Here is a 19,650-nt window from a genome sequence, read left to right on the forward strand (position 1 = left end):
TTGTGTTCATTTTTATCAAATTTTCGCCTTCTTAAATCTCGATATTAAATGGAAAAGGTAAGTAGATGCTTTATTATGGATTAATTAGTTAACAGATGTGACCGTGTAACATCTCAAACAATCTTATTTCGATGCAGTTCTAATCTGCGGCTCATGAAGAGTTTAGTACATTCAGAGTTCAACACGAAGCTTTTCACCATCGTTCGTCCTGGAAATCTTGATCAAATCGGCAGCTTTTTCCGCAATCATGATTGCTGGAGCATTTGTATTTCCAGAAACAATTTTCGGCATAACGGAAGCGTCTACAACCCGAAGACCATTTACTTTATAAACTCTGTAATTACAAATGAGAAAAATAATTTCGTATTAAAGGAAAGCTACAACATGTTACAAAATTAATTTTTGTGAATTGTAAAAAGCAATTTAAAAATGGAATGGTACAAGGTACCCTTGCGGGCTTTTCATTAAATTGTGACGTCTGTTGATGTTGAACTGCCTAGAAGTTAATTACGAATCAACCGCACTTCTTATTTTTAAGTAATCCAATTTGGTGATTTTACCAAGACAAATAAAAAACAGAACGTAAGTAGAGCTTTCTAAGGATACTGAGTTGAAAACTCAAGTTTGAATAACACAGTCAAACCGAATTACATCTACCAGATCTGATCTGAGCTACTAGGCCTAAGATCAACAAGAAGTATATTATTCTAAAACCGTAAATTTCTCCTGAGCTAGAGAGGAAAAAGATGTCATTGGTCGATTTATACTTTTTCGACCAGAAAGCTAGATAGAAGAGGAGAGCTCGTGTTCTCAAATCGTACTATAAACTACAGCTTTGCTTCACTTTCTGAAATTTATATTCGACATTGGTAACTCATTCGAAAATTACTTGAGTTCATGATTAACGACAGCGGTTTCGTCTTTTTCAATATCGCCTATTTTGCAAGTGCATGTCGGATGGTAACTGGGTTGACTGGCCACATTAGCGATGCATTCAAGTTGTTCCACACTTTCTTTGGCGTAATCACAACCTTCAAACTGTACATCAGGCCAATACGCACCAAGCCTTTGAAAAGGTTCCGTTTTAACTAGATCCAGACTAAATTTCATCCCTGTAACAGAATTGAGCAGCAAATATGAATATGAATTTCAATTTTTACTCAGCTTCGATCTTTTAACGCAGAATCAATAACACAGCGTCTAGAATTGTATAAAGGCACTGAAAAAATTCATAGCCACTCTGGGTATGTAAAACCATCGTAAATAACATAATAAAAATGATTAGGAGACTTCATGTTACAAGACTACTTATTTTAATATACGGAACGGGGAGTTCCGGGCTACTCTAAAACTCCTTTGTGAAATAGTTCAGCTTCAACGGAGATCCTTTCTAAAAATGTTTCAACAATTAATATTAACAAGTCGATTGGATAAATCATGTGTTACACGGAAACAATACCATTTTTCTGTTCTGAATACTGTAAAGGTTTTTACTATTTGGTCGACTAATCTGCAGGTACTCTGAATGTCTGAAATGCAGTCCACGGTAGGAAACCTACTATTTGTAGTATGCAGGTTCGGTTCATATTTACAAATATAAGAAAGCAATTCTAAAATTCATTGCAGTCGAACAAAATTAGAGTCTCAACCCTGAAATCTTTTGATTAAAATGCAGTACTCTGAAATGCAGTCCTCGAAAATTATTATTTAAACTCTGAAATCTATTGACTAAAATGCAGTACTCTGAAATGCAGTCCTCGAAAACTATTAATTTCAACTCTGAAATCTATTGACTAAAATGCAGTACTCTGAAATGCAGTCCTCGAAAACTATTAATTTCAACTCTGAAATCTTTTGACTAAAATGCAGTACTCTGAAATGCAGTCCTCGAAACTTATTATTTAAACTCTGAAATCTATTGACTAAAATGCAGTACTCTGAAATGCAGTCCTCGAAAACTATTAATTTCAACTCTGAAATCTATTGACTAAAATGCAGTACTCTGAAATGCAGTCCTCGAAACTTATTATTTAAACTCTGAAATCTATTGACTAAAATGCAGTACTATGAAATGCAGTCCTCGAAAACTATTAATTTCAACTCTGAAATCTATTGACTAAAATGCAGTACTCTGAAATGCAGTCCTCGAAAACTATTAATTTCAACTCTGAAATCTCTTGACTAAAATGCAGTACTCTGAAATGCAGTCCTCGAAAACTATTAATTTCAACTCTGAAATCTCTTGACTAAAATGCAGTACTCTGAAATGCAGTCCTCGAAAATTATTAATTTCAACTCTGAAATCTCTTGACTAAAATGCAGTACTCTGAAATGCAGTCCTCGAAAACTATTAATTTCAACTCTGAAATCTCTTGACTAAAATGCAGTACTCTGAAATGCAGTCCTCGAAAATTATTAATTTCAACTCTGAAATCGGTTGAGTAAAATGCAGTACTCTGAAATGCAGTCCTCGAAAATTATTAATTTCAACTCTGAAATCTTTTGACTAAAACGCAGTACTCTGAAATGCAGTCCACGAAAATTATTAAATACAACTCTGAAATCTTTTGACTAAAACGCAGTACTCTGAAATGCAGTCCTCGAAAATTATTAATTTCAACTCTGAAATCGGTTGACTAAAGTTCAGTACTCTGAAAAGCTGTCCACGAAAGTAAAAAATTACAACTCTGAAATCGGTTGACTAAAATGCAGTACTCTGAAATGCAGTCCTCGAAAATTATTATTTAAACTCTGAAATCTATTGACTAAAATGCAGTACTCTGAAATGCAGTCCTCGAAAACTATTAATTTCAACTCTGAAATCTTTTGACTAAAATGCAGTACTCTGAAATGCAGTCCTCGAAACTTATTATTTAAACTCTGAAATCTATTGACTAAAATGCAGTACTCTGAAATGCAGTCCTCGAAAACTATTAATTTCAACTCTGAAATCTATTGACTAAAATGCAGTACTCTGAAATGCAGTCCTCGAAAACTATTAATTTCAACTCTGAAATCTCTTGACTAAAATGCAGTACTCTGAAATGCAGTCCTCGAAAACTATTAATTTCAACTCTGAAATCTCTTGACTAAAATGCAGTACTCTGAAATGCAGTCCTCGAAAATTATTAATTTCAACTCTGAAATCTCTTGACTAAAATGCAGTACTCTGAAATGCAGTCCTCGAAAACTATTAATTTCAACTCTGAAATCTCTTGACTAAAATGCAGTACTCTGAAATGCAGTCCTCGAAAATTATTAATTTCAACTCTGAAATCGGTTGAGTAAAATGCAGTACTCTGAAATGCAGTCCTCGAAAATTATTAATTTCAACTCTGAAATCTTTTGACTAAAACGCAGTACTCTGAAATGCAGTCCACGAAAATTATTAAATACAACTCTGAAATCTTTTGACTAAAACGCAGTACTCTGAAATGCAGTCCTCGAAAATTATTAATTTCAACTCTGAAATCGGTTGACTAAAGTTCAGTACTCTGAAAAGCTGTCCACGAAAGTAATAAATTACAACTCTGAAATCGGTTGACTAAAATGCAGTACTCTGTAATGGAGTCCTCGAAAATTATTAATTTCAACTCTGAAATCTTTTGACTAAAACGCAGTACTCTGAAATGCAGTCCTCGAAAATTATTAATTTCAACTCTGAAATCGGTTGACTAAAGTGCAGTACTCTGAAAAGCAGTCCACGAAAATAATAAATTTCAACTCTGAAATCGGTTGACTAAAATGCAGTACTCTGAAATGCAGTCCTCGAAAATTATTAATTTCAACTCTGAAATCTCTTGACTAAAACGCAGTACTCTGAAATGCAGTCCTCTAAAACTATTAATTTCAACTCTGAAATCGGTTGACTAAAATGCAGTACTCTGAAATGCAGTCCTCGAAAATTATTAATTTCAACTCTGAAATCGGGTGACAAAAATGCAGTACTCTGAAAAACAGTCCAAGAAAATAATAAATTTCAACTCTGAAATCTTTTGACTAAACTGCTTTTCAGCGTACTCCATTTTAGTCAACCGATTTCAGAGTTGGAATTAGTTTTCGAGGACTGCATATCAGAGTACTGCCTTTTAGTCAAAAGATTTCAGAGATAAAATTAATAGTTTTAGAGGACTGCATTTCAGAGTACTGTGTTTTAGTCAAAAGATTTCAGAGTTGAAATTAATAATTTTCAAGGACTGCATTTCAGAGTACTGCGTTTCAGTCAAAAGATTTCAGAGTTCAAAATAATAATTTTCGAGGACTGCATTTCAGAGTACTGCCTTTTAGTCAAAAGATTTCAGAGTTGAAATTAATAGTTTTCGAGAACTGCCTTTCTGAGTACTGCATTTTAGTCAAGAGATTTCAGAGTTGAAATTAATAGTTTTCGAGGACTGCATTTCAGAGTACTGCGTTTTAGTCAAAAGATTTCAGAGTTGAAATTTATTATTTTCGTGGACTGCATTTCAGAGTACTGCGTTTCAGTCAAAAGATTTCAGAGTTCAAAATATAATTTTCGAGGACTGCATTTCAGAGTACTGCCTTTTAGTCAAAAGATTTCAGAGTTGAAATTAATAGTTTTCGAGAACTGCCTTTCTGAGTACTGCATTTTAGTCAAGAGATTTCAGAGTTGAAATTAATAGTTTTCGAGGACTGCATTTCAGAGTACTGCGTTTTAGTCAAAAGATTTCAGAGTTGAAATTTATTATTTTCATGGACTGCTTTTCAGAGTACTGCATTTTAGTCGACCGATTTCAGAGTTGAAATTAATAATTTTCGAGGACTGCATTTCAGAGTACTGCGTTTTAGTCAATAGATTTCAGAGTTTATATAATAATTTTCGAGGACTGCATTTCAGAGTACTGCATTTTAGTCAAAAGATTTCAGAGTTAAAAATAATAATTTTCGAGGACTGCATTTCAGAGTACCGCGTTTTAGTCAAATGATTTCAGAGTTTAAAATAATAATATTCGAGGACTGCACTGCAGAGTACTGCGTTTTAGTTAAAAGATTTCAGAGTTGAAATTCGGATTTTTTAGGACTGCATTTCAGAGTACTGCATTTTAGTCAACCGATTTCAGAGTTGTAATTAATAATTTTCGAGGACTGCATTTCAGAGTACTGCATTTTAGTCAAAAGATTTCAGAGTTGAAACTTTAATTTTGCTCGTCTGTATGTTAGGCAATTAATTTTAGAATTGCTTTCTTATATTTGTAAATGTGAACCGAACCTGCATACTACAAATAGTAGGTTTCCTACCGTGGACTGCATTTCAGACATTCAGAGGACCTGCAGATTAGTCGACCCCGTAATTCTTTAAAGAATTACGCAGCGGAATCAAACATGATTAATTTTGTTAAAGTTATTAAAAATCTAACTGAACATCGCGAGAGCTTGTTGGCAACTAACTTAATTTACTCGTATTATCTTATCAATCGAGAAACCGGAAGTATCAAAAAATTATATCACATGACCTATACTCCCCCTGAATGATGTTAAAAAACTAACTCACCAACAAGACTCCCCCTTTTTAACAATATACATTTAATATATTATTAGGAACATTATACACTTTGGATAATAATTTAACAATATGATATAAATGGTTTTTAAGTGTTAACAAGTCCACGCAGTTATTAAAGTTTAGTTTTGATAGTGTTTTCGTAAAGACGTCGGCTACATTGGCTTTCGATGGTACATGTCTTATCGTGAACTCGTTATCCGCTAATTTTTCCCTGATTAAATGGTATCGGATATCGATATGCTTTGTCCTATGTGTCTCTACAGCGTTCTTCTAAAAATATATCGCCGACTGATTATCGCAAAGGACTGCGATAAGGCTATAACCGAATATAGAATATCGGGTCTAGTCCGTTGAGCCAGGAATAATAATGATCCAATTATAGCTTGATACGGAAATTCATCTAGCATGTCCCTTTCTTCTGTTGGACAATCCTGTCTTGTGAGATTGGCACCAGTCGGTAATGGTAAACTGCTTGGTTCATCGCAATTGATATTAAATTTCTTCGGTATTCGCCGTGCGAATTCTTCTTGGGTTAATTTAATCCCGCCTTCTTCCAGCACTTCACAAGTGACACCTAAGAACTTTCTTATAGGACCCAAGTTCTTAATGGTGTAAATCCCGGAGATTTGTTTTTCAGCGTATTCTAGGTTTTCTTGTGTATTTGCCAGCACCGCGAAGTCGTCGACATAGACTAAAATGACGATCTTCATAGGGACGTAATAAACGCAGTTTGTTCCTCTTAATTTGCGAAATCCTATCTTCGTAAACGTGTTTTCAAGTTCGTCGTGCCAATGTCGACCACTTTGTGGTAGTCCATACAAAGCCTTCTTCAGGCGCAAACAAAACTTGGTAGGGTCCACTGAATGAAACCCTGGTATTAGTTTCATATGCACTTCTTTATCTAATTTGCCATACAGATACGCGTTCTTGACGTCTAGGTGGCAGTGTTTCCAACCTAACATGACCACAAATAGTGCGATAAAGAATCGGATAAGAGTGAAGTTAACGACAGGAGAGAATGCTTGATCGTAATCGAGTCCCTGGATCATGTTGAAACCTTGTGCCACTAGTCGAGCTTTATATTGGATCTGATCGTTGATCTGCTTTTTTATGGTATAGATCCATCTGCATCCTATGATATGTAAATGTTCGGGTTGTTGTACCGTATCCATAACTTCACGTTTATTTAAAGTGGCGACTTCTTCCTTCATTGCTGCGTACCACTCTTCACGTTGTTCTGACTTGATTGCTTCATCAAATGTTTTAGGGACTTGAATTTCGGTATAGTGTGATTCGTAGAATACATCATCGTCTATATCGCCCTGTTCTTCGCTATTCGTGAATGATTCGGTCATATTTTCAGTCGCATTTGATGGTATCGTATTGTCAATCGTTTCTTGGGTACACAATGTTGACTCTGATTTGCTGGTCATGGGTTGTACCCCTTGTCCAAATAGAAACAGTGTTGCATCGTACGGTATCTTCTTAGCTGCGCAATATTTTCTGACTTCCCGTACAGACCTTAATCGTCTACCTCCACGATAACGATAATATACGTCTTGCATTCCTGCAGATTTCCCAGTTTGACGTATTACTATTTCTTGTTTCCAGCCCGGTGGCAATTTTGCGCTATCCTCATCATCTGTAGATGTTTGATTATCTTCATTCATACGAGGAAGTATCTCTTTGTTTATTGGATTTATTGGATTAGGTGGGTTCGAGATAGGTGCTTTTGGTTCCTGATCTGACCAGTACATCTCCATCGTATTATTTTGCTGTTCTGTACTCTTCATTCCGATCTTTCGTTCATCGATTCGGGCATGTTTGGTTTCCTTTACTGTGCCTTCTTCTGGAAACCATATTCGATAGCCTAGGGTTTTTCGAGCATATCCAATTAATATTCCTCGTTTCGCTCTTGGGTGAAACTTGTTTTTTCTTTGCTGACGATGAATAAACATGTGCGCTTCACATCCTATTCTACGTAAATGCCGGCTACTTGGCTTGCGAGATGTCCATATTTCTACCGGTACTTCATGTTCGAGTTTACTATGCTTTAGACGATTTTTGATGTAAACTGACGTTAGTACAAGTTCAGCCCACAGTGATTCGGGTAGTTTCGCGTCATTCATGAGGGTCCGCGTCATATCAATGATGGTTCTGTTGATACGTTCGGCGACGCCATTCATTTGAGGTGAATAAACGTCCGTTCTTTCATGTTTTATCCCGTTCTTTCTACAATATTCCTCGAATTTCCTTTAACAAAATTCCATTCCACTATCCGTGCGGATGTTCTTAAGCGTTTTTCCGGTTTCTTTTTCAGCTCTTCTTCGATATGTATCAACATGTTGTAGGACCTCATCTTTTCTGTGCATGATATATACGGTAATATATCTACTATAATCGTCCACCAGTGATAAATAGTATCGAGCACCTCCCAATGAGTTTACAGGTGCCGGACCCCAAACGTCAGCTTGTACTAGTTCTAATTTTTCTCGACTTTTTATTCCTTCCGTCGGATGATAAGATTGTGCATGACTTTTGTTTATCATGCAGGCGCTACATGTCTTCAGATCTCCTGTTATTGGTTGAAGTCCTCTCAACATTTTTTGGTTCATCATCGTCTTTAGATCGGCTTCATTAACGTGACCCAAACGTTGATGCCATTTAGCCAATTCGTTCGTGTTACTGCCGGTGCAATATACTTGGGTTTCCTCTTCCCCTTGTGTTAGTGGGGATGCTTGGAGGAGGTAAAACTTGTCTTGTAAGAGCGCTTCGAAAGCCAAATCACCGTATGGATGAATACGTTACAGCTTCGTCCTTTAAAGACGCTCTTGTATCCAGCTTCATCCATTAATCTTATGGACATCAAATTTCTTTGCATGTTGGGGCGTATATTACATCCTTCAGCTGGAATTGGTTGACCTTCTGCTTTATCTTGACTTCTATCCACACATCTCCTTTGCCTTCCGCCGTTGCACTTCCTTCTCCTAAGTTGATGTCAAATTGCATTGGCTTGTAATTTGTGAACCAGTCTCTTTGGTTGCATATATGATGAGTTGATGCTGAATCAATAATCCATGCGGCCTCATTACTATCAGTATAACAGGCTGATACGTAGAATTCCCCTCTACTACCTCGCTGTGCCCTTGAACGTGGTGTTCGATGCCTTGGCCTACCTCTAACATAGGAACGGCATTCGTAACTTCTATGCCCAATCTTGCCGCAGTTGTAACATTCTAATTTACTTGCACTTTGATAGTGAGTATCTTCGCCTTGGCATCGATCATGATTATTTCTATTAGTGGACTGTTGCCGGGTGAAAGATTGACTTCTTTCTTTTGTCTCTTGTTGCGGTCGATGTACAGCTCCTTTATATTTAACGTGTGTTGAGAAAGCCTCTGTAGTGTTCTGCTCGTTGTCCTGCCGTATTCAGCCATCAATTTTTCTTTAATCTTTGTTGACGTGAAGTCAGCGTCACTTAATTGATATATATATTGTACCAAAGAACTATAAGTATCGGGTAATGTTCCAATCAATAGATACGTTATATCAGTATCCGGTATTTTTTTCCCTGCTTCAATAAGTTGGTTCTTTGCAAAGTCGACTCTTCCCAGAAACGCGGCCATTGATTCTCCAGGTTGGTAATTGACGGTGTATAATTGTCTTCTCAATACTGCTATTCTTGCTCGTGACTTCGGTATATAGATGTTCTTTAACTTGTCCCATATAAATTTTGGGTCGGTTTGTCCATCAATGAAACATCTATTGTCATCGCTAAGTGCCATCCCAATAATAGCGAAAGCTCGTCCTTTCCTTTCTTCATATTGACTAAGAGCTGTCACATCAGTTGCACTTGGAGTTGCTTCAGTTCCCATTACAATGCCCCAGAGGTTCTGGGAGCGTAAAAATAGTTCAGTCGCAAACGCCCATGCATTGTAATTCTGTCCTTCTAATTTACGTATATTTCCGAGTGAGAGCGAATATCCTGTAGCCATAATAATTATTTGTTGTCTCGTTTACGCGTAATCTTTATTAAGCCTTTGCTGTTCATTTTTCTCTAAGCCTTTGTTATACTGTCCAGGATTAACCACGCTCAGCTACCATGTAAAGGTTTATACTATATCATTAAAGAATTACGCAGCGGAATCAAACATGATTAATTTTGTTAAAGTTATTAAAAATCTAACTGAACATCGCGAGAGGTTGTTGGCAACTAACTTAATTTACTCGTATTATCTTATCAATCGAGAAACCGGAAGTAACAAAAAATTATATCACATGACCTATACTCCCCCTGAATGATGTTAAAAAACTAACTCACCAAAAAATACTAAGGCAGGACAAATTCTTCCTTTAATTTGTTGGACTCAAAATAGTTCTACTCTAAAAATTACAACTTGGACTTCAGTTATCTCAAAAAATGTTTGTGATGGAGCTATGAAAGGCATCGTTTTGAAATTATTCTCAACTATGATGTATGTAACAACATGCTCTGCCAAAATTGTCAAATTCGTGAATAGTAACATTTTACTAGGTCACCATTTACTGTATCACAATTTAATTAACTGGTAACGACGTTTTAGGAAGTTTACTAAGAACTAAAAAAAGCCGAACGTGCAGGTTCGTTTGATTTCAAAATAATGTTGCGATGCTGGACCCTTATCATTTCTGCAATTTGTATAATGTGAAATCCACAAATACTGCGAACCAAATGCCTAAGAATAATAGACTTTTGAAACTTGACGCTTAAGAGCCTAAGTTTTGGCAACTAAAATGTTATTACTAAAATACTGATGTCATATAACCATATATATATTTTTTTCTGTATATGCGACTGAACTATTCTTTAAGCCGTCGTTAAAAAAGTAAGCAATTCCTAAAACAAGCAGCTTTTCCCCGAAATATCTTAAGGACGCCTCTTAAATTATTATCGATATTTACATTACAAAATAAATTTTCATAAACACCTGCAGCAATTCGACGTAAATCATCATCATGACTAAAAAACTTCGGATCAATCAATGGAGCGTCATACGGATCGGCAGAAGCTAATGTTACAGTACCAGAGCTCTTAGGACGCATAAGTGATACGAAAATAACAAACCCATCTCCAGCACCATATGAGCGGAAGGTTTTTAATAGCTGAAACGAAAAGAAATTGTCGGTTATTTGTATACATGGTGTTTTTTGATGTGTCTGCCATAAATGAAAGGTTGTTCTTTTAGGGTCCAACCATTTGAGAATTTATTTACTGGAACGTATAATCTACGTCTCATTGTTTCGGAGATATGGGCTCCCAGAAAGTTGGCCCTTTTAAACATAAATATAGTCACACATATGGACTAAATTGCTTTAGTTTAGCAGCGTATGCACACCCCTATCCATTTGATATTACAATTCTTCAAGATAAAGATAACGTTCATAGATTGAAGACTATGTGCTTGACCTTGTTTAGTGGCCAATTTGAGTGAGTACATATCTCCGTAACCAATTGTTGTAGACCCCTTGCTCTTCGATACTTTCCACTCAGTCTGACCCAAAGAACACACCCATTAATTTATGGTAGACTTCTCAGAAACAACCTGTTGTATATGTTAAATATGAATATTTAAATGGGAACAAGTATGCTTGTGTTATTTAATTCATCCTGTTTCTAAGGTTAGGTTAAACATATTGAAACAAAGTGTTAATGTATGTAGCACAATAACAATGAATATGTCACTCAATGACTAACTTTAATAAAAGGCAAACCCCATAGCCAGGAAACAAGTTTTCATAAGAAAATTGCACATTACTTGAATGAATAATGTCATTGTTATTGTTCTTATTTATGTATATGAGTAATAGTGGTACTCTCAAAAGGCCTGACCGTAATAACAGTTACTAAAATAACTTTCAAACTAAGTAAAATAGTAAAATGAAGGAACTTTATGAAACTAATTTTGAGCTTTATTTGGTAATTTAAAGGAAAAGGTTAGGTAACACAATATTATTCCTTAAAAGAACGACCTTTTTTCCAAAAGGAAACATTTAAAAACAAGAGGGACCCTGCCACATTACAGTTTTGCGCGGCTTCTAGTGTCTAGAATTATTCACTAATAAATTTATTGAAGGGTTGCCCCGGCTTAACTTTTCCGAATCCCATACACGGTCGGGGAGTAAAACAATTTCATTTTAAGAAAAATTTGTCACGCTACCTACAAACAATGTCAACTAAAAGAAAATTTAAGTGGAATATTCACGGGAAAATTAGTTTAACACCCAAATGCGACAGGTCACACCAAAAACTGGGGAAGAAAAGGGGTAAAGGCGCTAGTCGTAAGGGGACTAAACAATCGTTTTCCAGCTCTAAAGAGCGAAAAACGAAAAAATATATATTCTCTTATTACAAAATAAAATTTATAAAAAAGGAATAATATTAAAAAAATAAGCGGTCTCTTTTAAAAACGTGGACTATTGCGCAGCCATTGGTTTAGTGACGTTAGCTAAATCGAACGACTTACCCCAAACGCGAATTCTCACAGGCTGAGGGTAAGGCTCGATTTAGCAGACGCCACTTTACAAATTGCGTCGTAGTAGTCCTCGTTTTTAAAAGAGATCACTTATTTTTTAATATTTTTCCTTTTATATTTAGAAAAAGGCTGTATTTTAATGTACAATGTTATGTTACCTGACCTTTTCCTTTAACGAAACTATAGGGACCAAAATTTCCCGATCAAATCTCTAATTTTGGGCAACATGAAACTCATTGCATTGTTTTCGAGACTATAACTGAATCACTTCAATTTAAATAGATACAAGTTATATTAAATTTACCTGAACACTACTAAAGTTCTTTCATGTACAGTACCTTTTCACCTGGATTGAACATGCTTTTAGTAGAACTTCCTTCGGACAAACTTGGACCATTTAAAAAATATAATTGAATATCTGGCCAAGCGGTCTCAGCTTCTTTGGGATCAGAAAACATAAAACCATACGCCTCAACACCAATTGAACCAAAATCACCTGAAATTATAAATAACAACCTTAAAACTGACACTATTTTAACGACAGTATATAGATTAAAATGGATAATTTAATTAGCACATTTTGACAACATGTTTGACATACGATAGGAAAAAATGGAGTAAATTACGTAAACAAATATGTCTCATTTGTTTTATACTCCCTTTAAAAGAGAACTGAATTGGTTGTTATTTCTTGTATACCCTCCTTGTAGAAAACCTGCGCTCAATTTTCACTAATGATCAAAATGAACGTTGTGATATTTACCATAATTATACTGGCACTTAAGATAGATTAATTTATTTAATATCACATATTAACGCGCCTCAGCTTCCCCAATTTCGTTTCGTGCGAATAAACGCAAGTTCTTGATATTTAGGTGCAATTCAAATGAATCCAATTTATATTAAGCGTACCCTTTCCGGTCTTTAAAAAGGCTTCAAGTTTTCCAGGATCATTGGCTACTTCTTCATAATTGGTCGCGATATTAGAAGTGTTGATTTTAAATTCAAGTGCCATGACCACGATATGATCCTGAAGGTTCTTCCCTACACCAGGTAAATCTACCACGACAGGAATCTGAAAAAATAAAACAAACAACAAAAATATTTATATGATTGGAAATTTCAAGTCGTCAACGAAGTTCGATTTATGGATAAGCGAATTCTTTCACTTCCGGTTTCACCGTCACGTTGCTAATCGGTTGGCTGAAGCAGTATGATTTTTCTTTGCTCATAATTTTGGTCGAAATTTGTAATAGCTGTACTAGTTTGTACACAAACTTCAAAATATACTTGTTTGGAACATATTTTGGGATGTTTTAAAAACAATTGAGCCCAAGTTTATGATATACTATTTCATAAGTGTTTTAGCTTAGACCATCAAACACAGATGGACGTTGCGTCGTTCTTATAGGGTAGCACTTCTCAAGCGTCACATTTCAACCATTATTAGAAGTTTTTCGACTCAAACCATAGCCATACCATTATCTACGAGTCGAAAGGTTTCGGGACTCTCCCGCTAGGGGCGACGACAGGCGATGCCATTAGAAGAACGACGGTTTTTAGCTCATCATTCCATTCCAACTGTGTAAGTCCAAGACCCTCTGAGGCCAGTTAAATTTCTATGAATATTCACGAGCTCCAGCTGACGCCATTTTCATGAAGACTCAACAACTTAGAAAAAGTTCGTCAACCGCCTTTTTTTCAAAAATGAGCTTTGGCCTTAGCATTGCAACTTTCGACGCTTAGAGCAACATCTTTGGATATTTGGTTGCTAATGATTTAGTTATTATTTTATCAATAGGTATCAATGATAGAGTTTCTGTTCATTTCAGTCCCTCATAAAAACTTTTATATTATGACAAAGAACAAATATTGTGAACTTCAACTTACATTGAGCGCCTCCAGGTCCTCCTTGGGTCCAATTCCGGAAAGCATGAGCAGTTGAGGGGTGTTAATGGCACCCGCACTTAATATTACTTCCCCCTTGGCGCTGACAATAGATTTCTTTCCCTTGTAGTCAAATTCAACGCCGGTGGCTCGTTTGTCCGAGTCAAGAACAATCTTAGTTACGTGAGCGTTTGTCAGAACATCGAAATTCTTGCTTTGACTCGCTGGACCCAAATATGCAGCGGATGTGCTGCATCGCAGTCCATTTCTGATAGTCATTTCGCTTCGAGCAAAGCCTGAAAAATTGGTTTTGAAAAACCTTAAATGAAATTGAGATAAATCTAATAAAGATAATGCTACGTATAGATAATGAACTAGTTAACCTATTCGTACTATTATTGACCTATTCTTGTCACTGATAAGAAATGCATATAAACTCACGATTATTGTAACCCGAGATCATTCGTTACCTACTCGCTATCCTCAGATCAAAATTCACATGTAGCTTTAAACTTAAACAATAAACTGCCAGTTTTATTGGTCAATTACAAAAACGTGTCGCAATTGTGGTTCGGCGCTTTATCACAAGCTCTGAGTTACCAAAAGAATTATTGTGCCTTAATAACCAACTCAACAGATAAATTAGTCAAAAGTATTTGGCTGCTGTTAGGATTTAGTGGGTGATAGTCCTTTTTTTCGGTATGCCAACTTCCCAGGGGCCCCTGTACGAAAGAGTCGTCGGCCTGAATTATACCTCTACTCTGGACGGAAGCTTGTAGGAAGTATTTGGAAATCCACACAGCACACGTCGCGTTTTTATTTTTGCACACGCCATCTAGTGGCGGAGCAAAAATGTTAGTCTCTATACGGGACAATTGACGAGGGAGAAGCCACTCTGTAATAAAGTCTTTCTGAGGGTGTAAGATGGGAAGCGTATTACGCTTTTAACGCGGAAATACACTCGGGATTACTTTTTATAGTTTTATTTCAATATTAGAACGGATTAAAGGCATATCTCCCGAATTTACGGCAATAAAACCACCAAAAAGGTAATACCGGGGGAATACGCCAGTGCCTGATCCCTCGAATGGCGTCGTGCGTTTCTAGTTGTCGAGGGGAAAGCCGCTCCGTAATAAAGTCTATCTGAGCGTGTACGATGGGAAGCGTATTACGCTAGTTGCCTGATCCCTCGAATGCCGAGCGCTCTCGCGGGGTGCGGGTTAGTAACCTCGTATTGGCGCGGCTCTAGAGACCGCGCGCGTTATCAGGGGTATCGTAAATTATGTACGTAGGGAACCTCGTATTTTTAGCTTAAGATGATACTGAGAATAAACGAAGGAGAGATCTCTGGTCTAAACACGCCAGATTTTACGGTAGACCGGGAGTCTTATATTATGTACGCGGGACGACGGCAATGCTATAAGCCTTTGCTTAACTGAATTTATTCAGGTAGTATTTATGAAATATTAATTAAAAGACGCAGTAATTGGCCCGATTAGTGAAATCAATTGTCGGTAAGTGTATACAAATGGCCAATTGAGTTAAGTTCCTATATAGAAACTAGTTCAAATAAAACGAAAATTATCAAATCTTAACTGAATTTCCTACTTAGATTTAAATATCAATTTTTCAAGCTAAGTATAATTTTTGTAGACACTGCGATTAATTGTATTATTTACTAAACATTGTGATTAATGTTTAGAGCTCGGCATTATCTATCCATTATCCACAAATTGGTGGATAACCGATTATTTATAAACAAAGTTGTGGATTATAATACGATTTAGCATGTGAGTTATATGGATAATTTTCGAGTATGGATGAAGATAAAATAACTTGGATAATGGATAGATAATGCCGGGCTCTAAACGTTGCGATTAATGTAACTTTAGTAAATAAATCATTAATAATGATTTATTTACTAAACATTGTTATTAAGGCTTAGTTTAGAGCCGAATATCAAATCTTAACTGAATCTCCTACTTAGATTTAAATATCGATTTTTCAAGCTAAGTATAAGCCCTGAAAATTTAATGACAAGTGTGTTACAATCGATTATATCCAAAAATGGTTAAAAATGTTCATAGTTAATTAGTTTTATAAAAAAAATTATTTTAGTACTTTCACTCCCTTTTCAAGATTAAACGTATTGCTTAAACATTACGCTAAAAATCTTATAATTAAACAAAATTATAGTCATAGCTCCTTAGAAGATTGCGTCAAGTGAAGTTCCGATTTAATGTTATAAACAGACTAGGATCGTTAGCCGATATCGTAAATTAACCGATGTCAATATCAAAGCTTAACTGAAACACGGATACCAATTTTTTTAACTCATTAATCTAAAATAAAAATATAATCTTTCATATTTAAAAAAATATTCAGGTAGTGTTTATAAAATATTAATTAAAAGACGTAGTAATTGTCTAGATTAGTAAAATCCATTATCGGTAAGTGTACTCATACAAATGGCCATTTGTTTAAAGTTCCTTTATAGAAACTAGTTCAAAAGAAACGAAAATTATATTTATATTTCTCCTTTAATATCACAAAACGTTAACATTTTTATTTTGGAATAGAAAAACTTCGGGAATTATGCAAAGAAGCTGCCAATTTTGCTGTCAGAAAATAATAAAATTCATCTTCTTTTGAAACTTAACCTGAGAAATTTAAATTAAAGAATAGCTTGATATCTTTTCCAATGGATAATTGTTTGATATTGATATTTTCGTTTCATTGATTTTAAATAAATTGGTATTGACATCGGTTAATTTACGATATTGGCCAATTGATCATCACTAATAGTTTAAATAATTTCAATTAAACGGTTCAAAACCTTCAGGAAAAGCTTAGTTTTATAATGAATAAAATTCTAATTTTAAAGTAATAAATTAATTTATCGTAGGTAATTAATTTACTGCCTTAGTGTAATTTATGCTGAAATAAAATTATGCAATGAAAGAGGAAGTGACGTACATTTGAGTAAGTGTTTCGCGGGAGATTCAAATGTCGATTTGGGTTAAAGAAATAAGAGAATAATTTGAGATGGTGAAATGTTTGGCGGGAGATTCAAATGTCGATTTGGATTTGGGTTAGAGAATAAGGTTTTAAGCTCTCTCTCCTTATGGAACCAACCCTAATGTTTACATTTGGATTTGGGTATTTAATCATTGAAATTTTTAGAGAATAGTGTCCCTGGATACATTTCAAGTGTTCCGCTTATTTCCGCTCTCACGAATTTCCAGGAGGCCAAATGTATTTAACTTATTTCCGCCCCAATTCAACCTTTTCTAGCTGTGATTTATTTCGTCGGTTTTATTTTAAGCAGGGACGGAAATAAGATAACTTTGAGACACTTATAGGGGTCACTGCCTCACTGGACCAATGTCCTATAAATTGATTGGGTGTGCAAAAATGTCCTGGTTGCTGAACCAGCTTGTTTTTCTTATAGGGAGGATTATTCTGGTTGGCAGTGTGGCGTGCTCCTGTAAGTAAATTTTCTGGGTGGCAAATTTTTCTGTAATGCGACACATGTCTGCGATCCTATCCTAAATTCTGACGGCTCCGTGTCTGACGAAGGTGACTTGACCCGAACACACCTTCCTTAACTTTCCAAGTAAACCTCACTTCCTTCACAAAGTTAACTACATACTAAAGACTGATTGAGCGCATCTGCTTCAAGGCCTGAAAGGCTGAAGCGTACAAAGAACAAGAAGACAACTCTGACAGTGGCAAAAAAATAATTTAAAAAAAAACAGTTTTATTTTAATTTCATGTGATCAATAGGTCAGCGCCACGCTTCGACCAATATTGAAATATTCTCGACTTAAACCATAGCCGTAACATGATCTATGAATCGAAAAGTTTCGAGACTCTCTCGCTAGAGGCGATGACAGGCGATGGAATTTGAAGAACGAGGGTTTTTAGGTTATCATTCCAGTGTATCTGTGTAGAATGGGCTTAGGTTTCATATCAAGAACCTGAGACTAGTTGGGGATTCTATCAACTAAGCTAGCCAATGATTTTTATAAATGGAGCTTCAGATAATCGCAATTTTACGTATAACAAATCTAAAGCTCTATTCAACTAATGGCGTTCGTTGTTTGTTGAATATACGGCACCACTCAATTCGGTAAATAGCAAGCACCGAAGACATTTGTTTTCTTTTAGACCATATCCACAAGGGATATGGCAAATAGCGACTATTTGGAAACTTAGAAATTTATGAATACTAGTTATGGACATAAACAGATATGATATCGGTATCGGTAACCAATATATATCGGTTGCAGCTTAATTTACCGATTTATCTATTGATATCGGTTTTATTTTTTCATAAATAATGTTGAAATAATAGGTTAAAATCGATATTGGTTCCCATAAAACTGAGATCCACGATTAATTTACGACATCGGCCATCAGTGCCCATCACAAATGAATACCGTTCGTCAATGTGGTCCAATTTTTTAAAAAGATTTGGAACTTGTAGCATTATAGAATATCAGAAATAAAACTAATTTTTTCCTTTAATTTTTGTAAATACCTGTTTGGTTTCGACCGTTAATGTCCAACTTGTCGTAACCTAGAATGGATGTCGCTTCGAAAAAAGCATCGCCAATAGCACTCTTAACCGGCGAAACGTTGACGGTCAATGGACCATCGCGTCCGCGATAATCTTCATCAATAGTTCCAGGTTCAGCTTGATTGCCTTCCGATTTGATGAAATATGGTAAAACGTCTTTCCAGGCCCAACCTTTGGCTCCAAGTTCCGCCCAGAAGTCGTAGTCTTTGCTATTCCCTCGCACATATTGCATATAATTTAGCCCTGAAGATCCACCCAACATTTTGCCTCTTGGATAGAAACATCTCTGCGGAATTAAGAAAACAAATATTTTTAATCTGCCTTTTAAGTCTAATGGTGTAATCTTCAGCCAGGACTAGAAAGTCCGTTCATGCAGTTTCATGGAAAGAAATAGAAAACAAGATGGTTTAGCTTATATTGAAGCCACATCGTTTACGTACTCTCGCTATCCCTACTACAATAAATATACTTCTAGTGAAATATCCCCTAATATACGGGTCAGGGGAAATAATTTTTCAATGGCTGCTTAGCAAAGTGAATCACATATCGCCCGTTACTAATTACTAGTACTACTACTATTAAGGCATGTAGCGAAGACGAAACCAAAAGATCTATGGGCAAAATTGACAAAGCGCGCTTCTATAGAATCCTCGCCCGCTCGTACCGCTTCTATATCCTATTCCTCTCTCTCCGGAGCCTCCGAGATATCTAGGCCCGTGCGGGTCGATTTTTATGTGGGGAAATATCCAGTTTCATAGAGGAAATATTTTCACCCAATTTGCGTTCTAGGTGGCGCTTTTATTACAGTTGCGAAAGGGGTCTTCCATAAATTGTCCTTGATATTTTAGGGGCCAATTATAAAAAATTTATGAAAGAGAAAAGTTTAACTCTTAAATTAACGTAATTGTTTTAGGGGCTATTTATTTTTTATTGAATCTTTTGGTTAGATTTAGGACTGTTCACGAGCTCGAGCCAGCTCGGGCTCGTGACGAGCGAGCCGAGTTCGAGCCGAGCCGAGCCGCCACTTTTGCGGCTCGATTAATTAACGAGCGAGCTTTTTTAGGGTCGAGCCGAGCCGAGCCGATAGGCATTGAGCCGAGCCGACTCGCGAGCCGGCTCGCGAGCTTAGTCACTGATATAGTGCTTTC

The 19,650-nt window shown here is 36.1% G+C and overlaps 2 protein-coding genes across 2 annotated transcripts in view; both read right to left on the reverse strand.

Annotated features, from left to right (window-relative positions):
* On the reverse strand, positions 1 to 13,479 carry LOC149702075 (glucose dehydrogenase [FAD, quinone]-like). Its single transcript, XM_089867253.1, has 5 exons — positions 12,946 to 13,479; positions 12,372 to 12,529; positions 10,489 to 10,663; positions 890 to 1,112; positions 1 to 334 (listed from the first exon to the last, which is right to left on the reverse strand). The coding sequence occupies exons 1-5, from the start codon at positions 13,046 to 13,048 to the stop codon at positions 172 to 174; spliced, it is 822 nt and encodes a 273-aa protein (XP_089723379.1). The 5' UTR covers positions 13,049 to 13,479; the 3' UTR covers positions 1 to 171.
* Positions 13,179 to 19,650, reverse strand: part of LOC149702076 (glucose dehydrogenase [FAD, quinone]-like) — a 23,785-nt gene continuing 17,313 nt past the window's right edge. Inside the window, exons 3-5 of the mRNA XM_089867279.1 lie at positions 18,464 to 18,788; positions 13,924 to 14,216; positions 13,179 to 13,289 (exon numbers count right to left, since the gene is read on the reverse strand). Of these exons, the coding sequence (XP_089723405.1) occupies positions 13,179 to 13,289; positions 13,924 to 14,216; positions 18,464 to 18,788 (729 nt within the window). The remainder of the gene's footprint in view (positions 13,290 to 13,923; positions 14,217 to 18,463; positions 18,789 to 19,650) is intronic.

The sequence above is a fragment of the Phalangium opilio genome, unplaced genomic scaffold (assembly GCF_054372755.1).
Source record: "Phalangium opilio isolate 3A_F unplaced genomic scaffold, DU_Popi_V2 ptg000019l_1, whole genome shotgun sequence".
In the NCBI taxonomy this organism is placed as follows: domain Eukaryota; kingdom Metazoa; phylum Arthropoda; class Arachnida; order Opiliones; family Phalangiidae; genus Phalangium; species Phalangium opilio.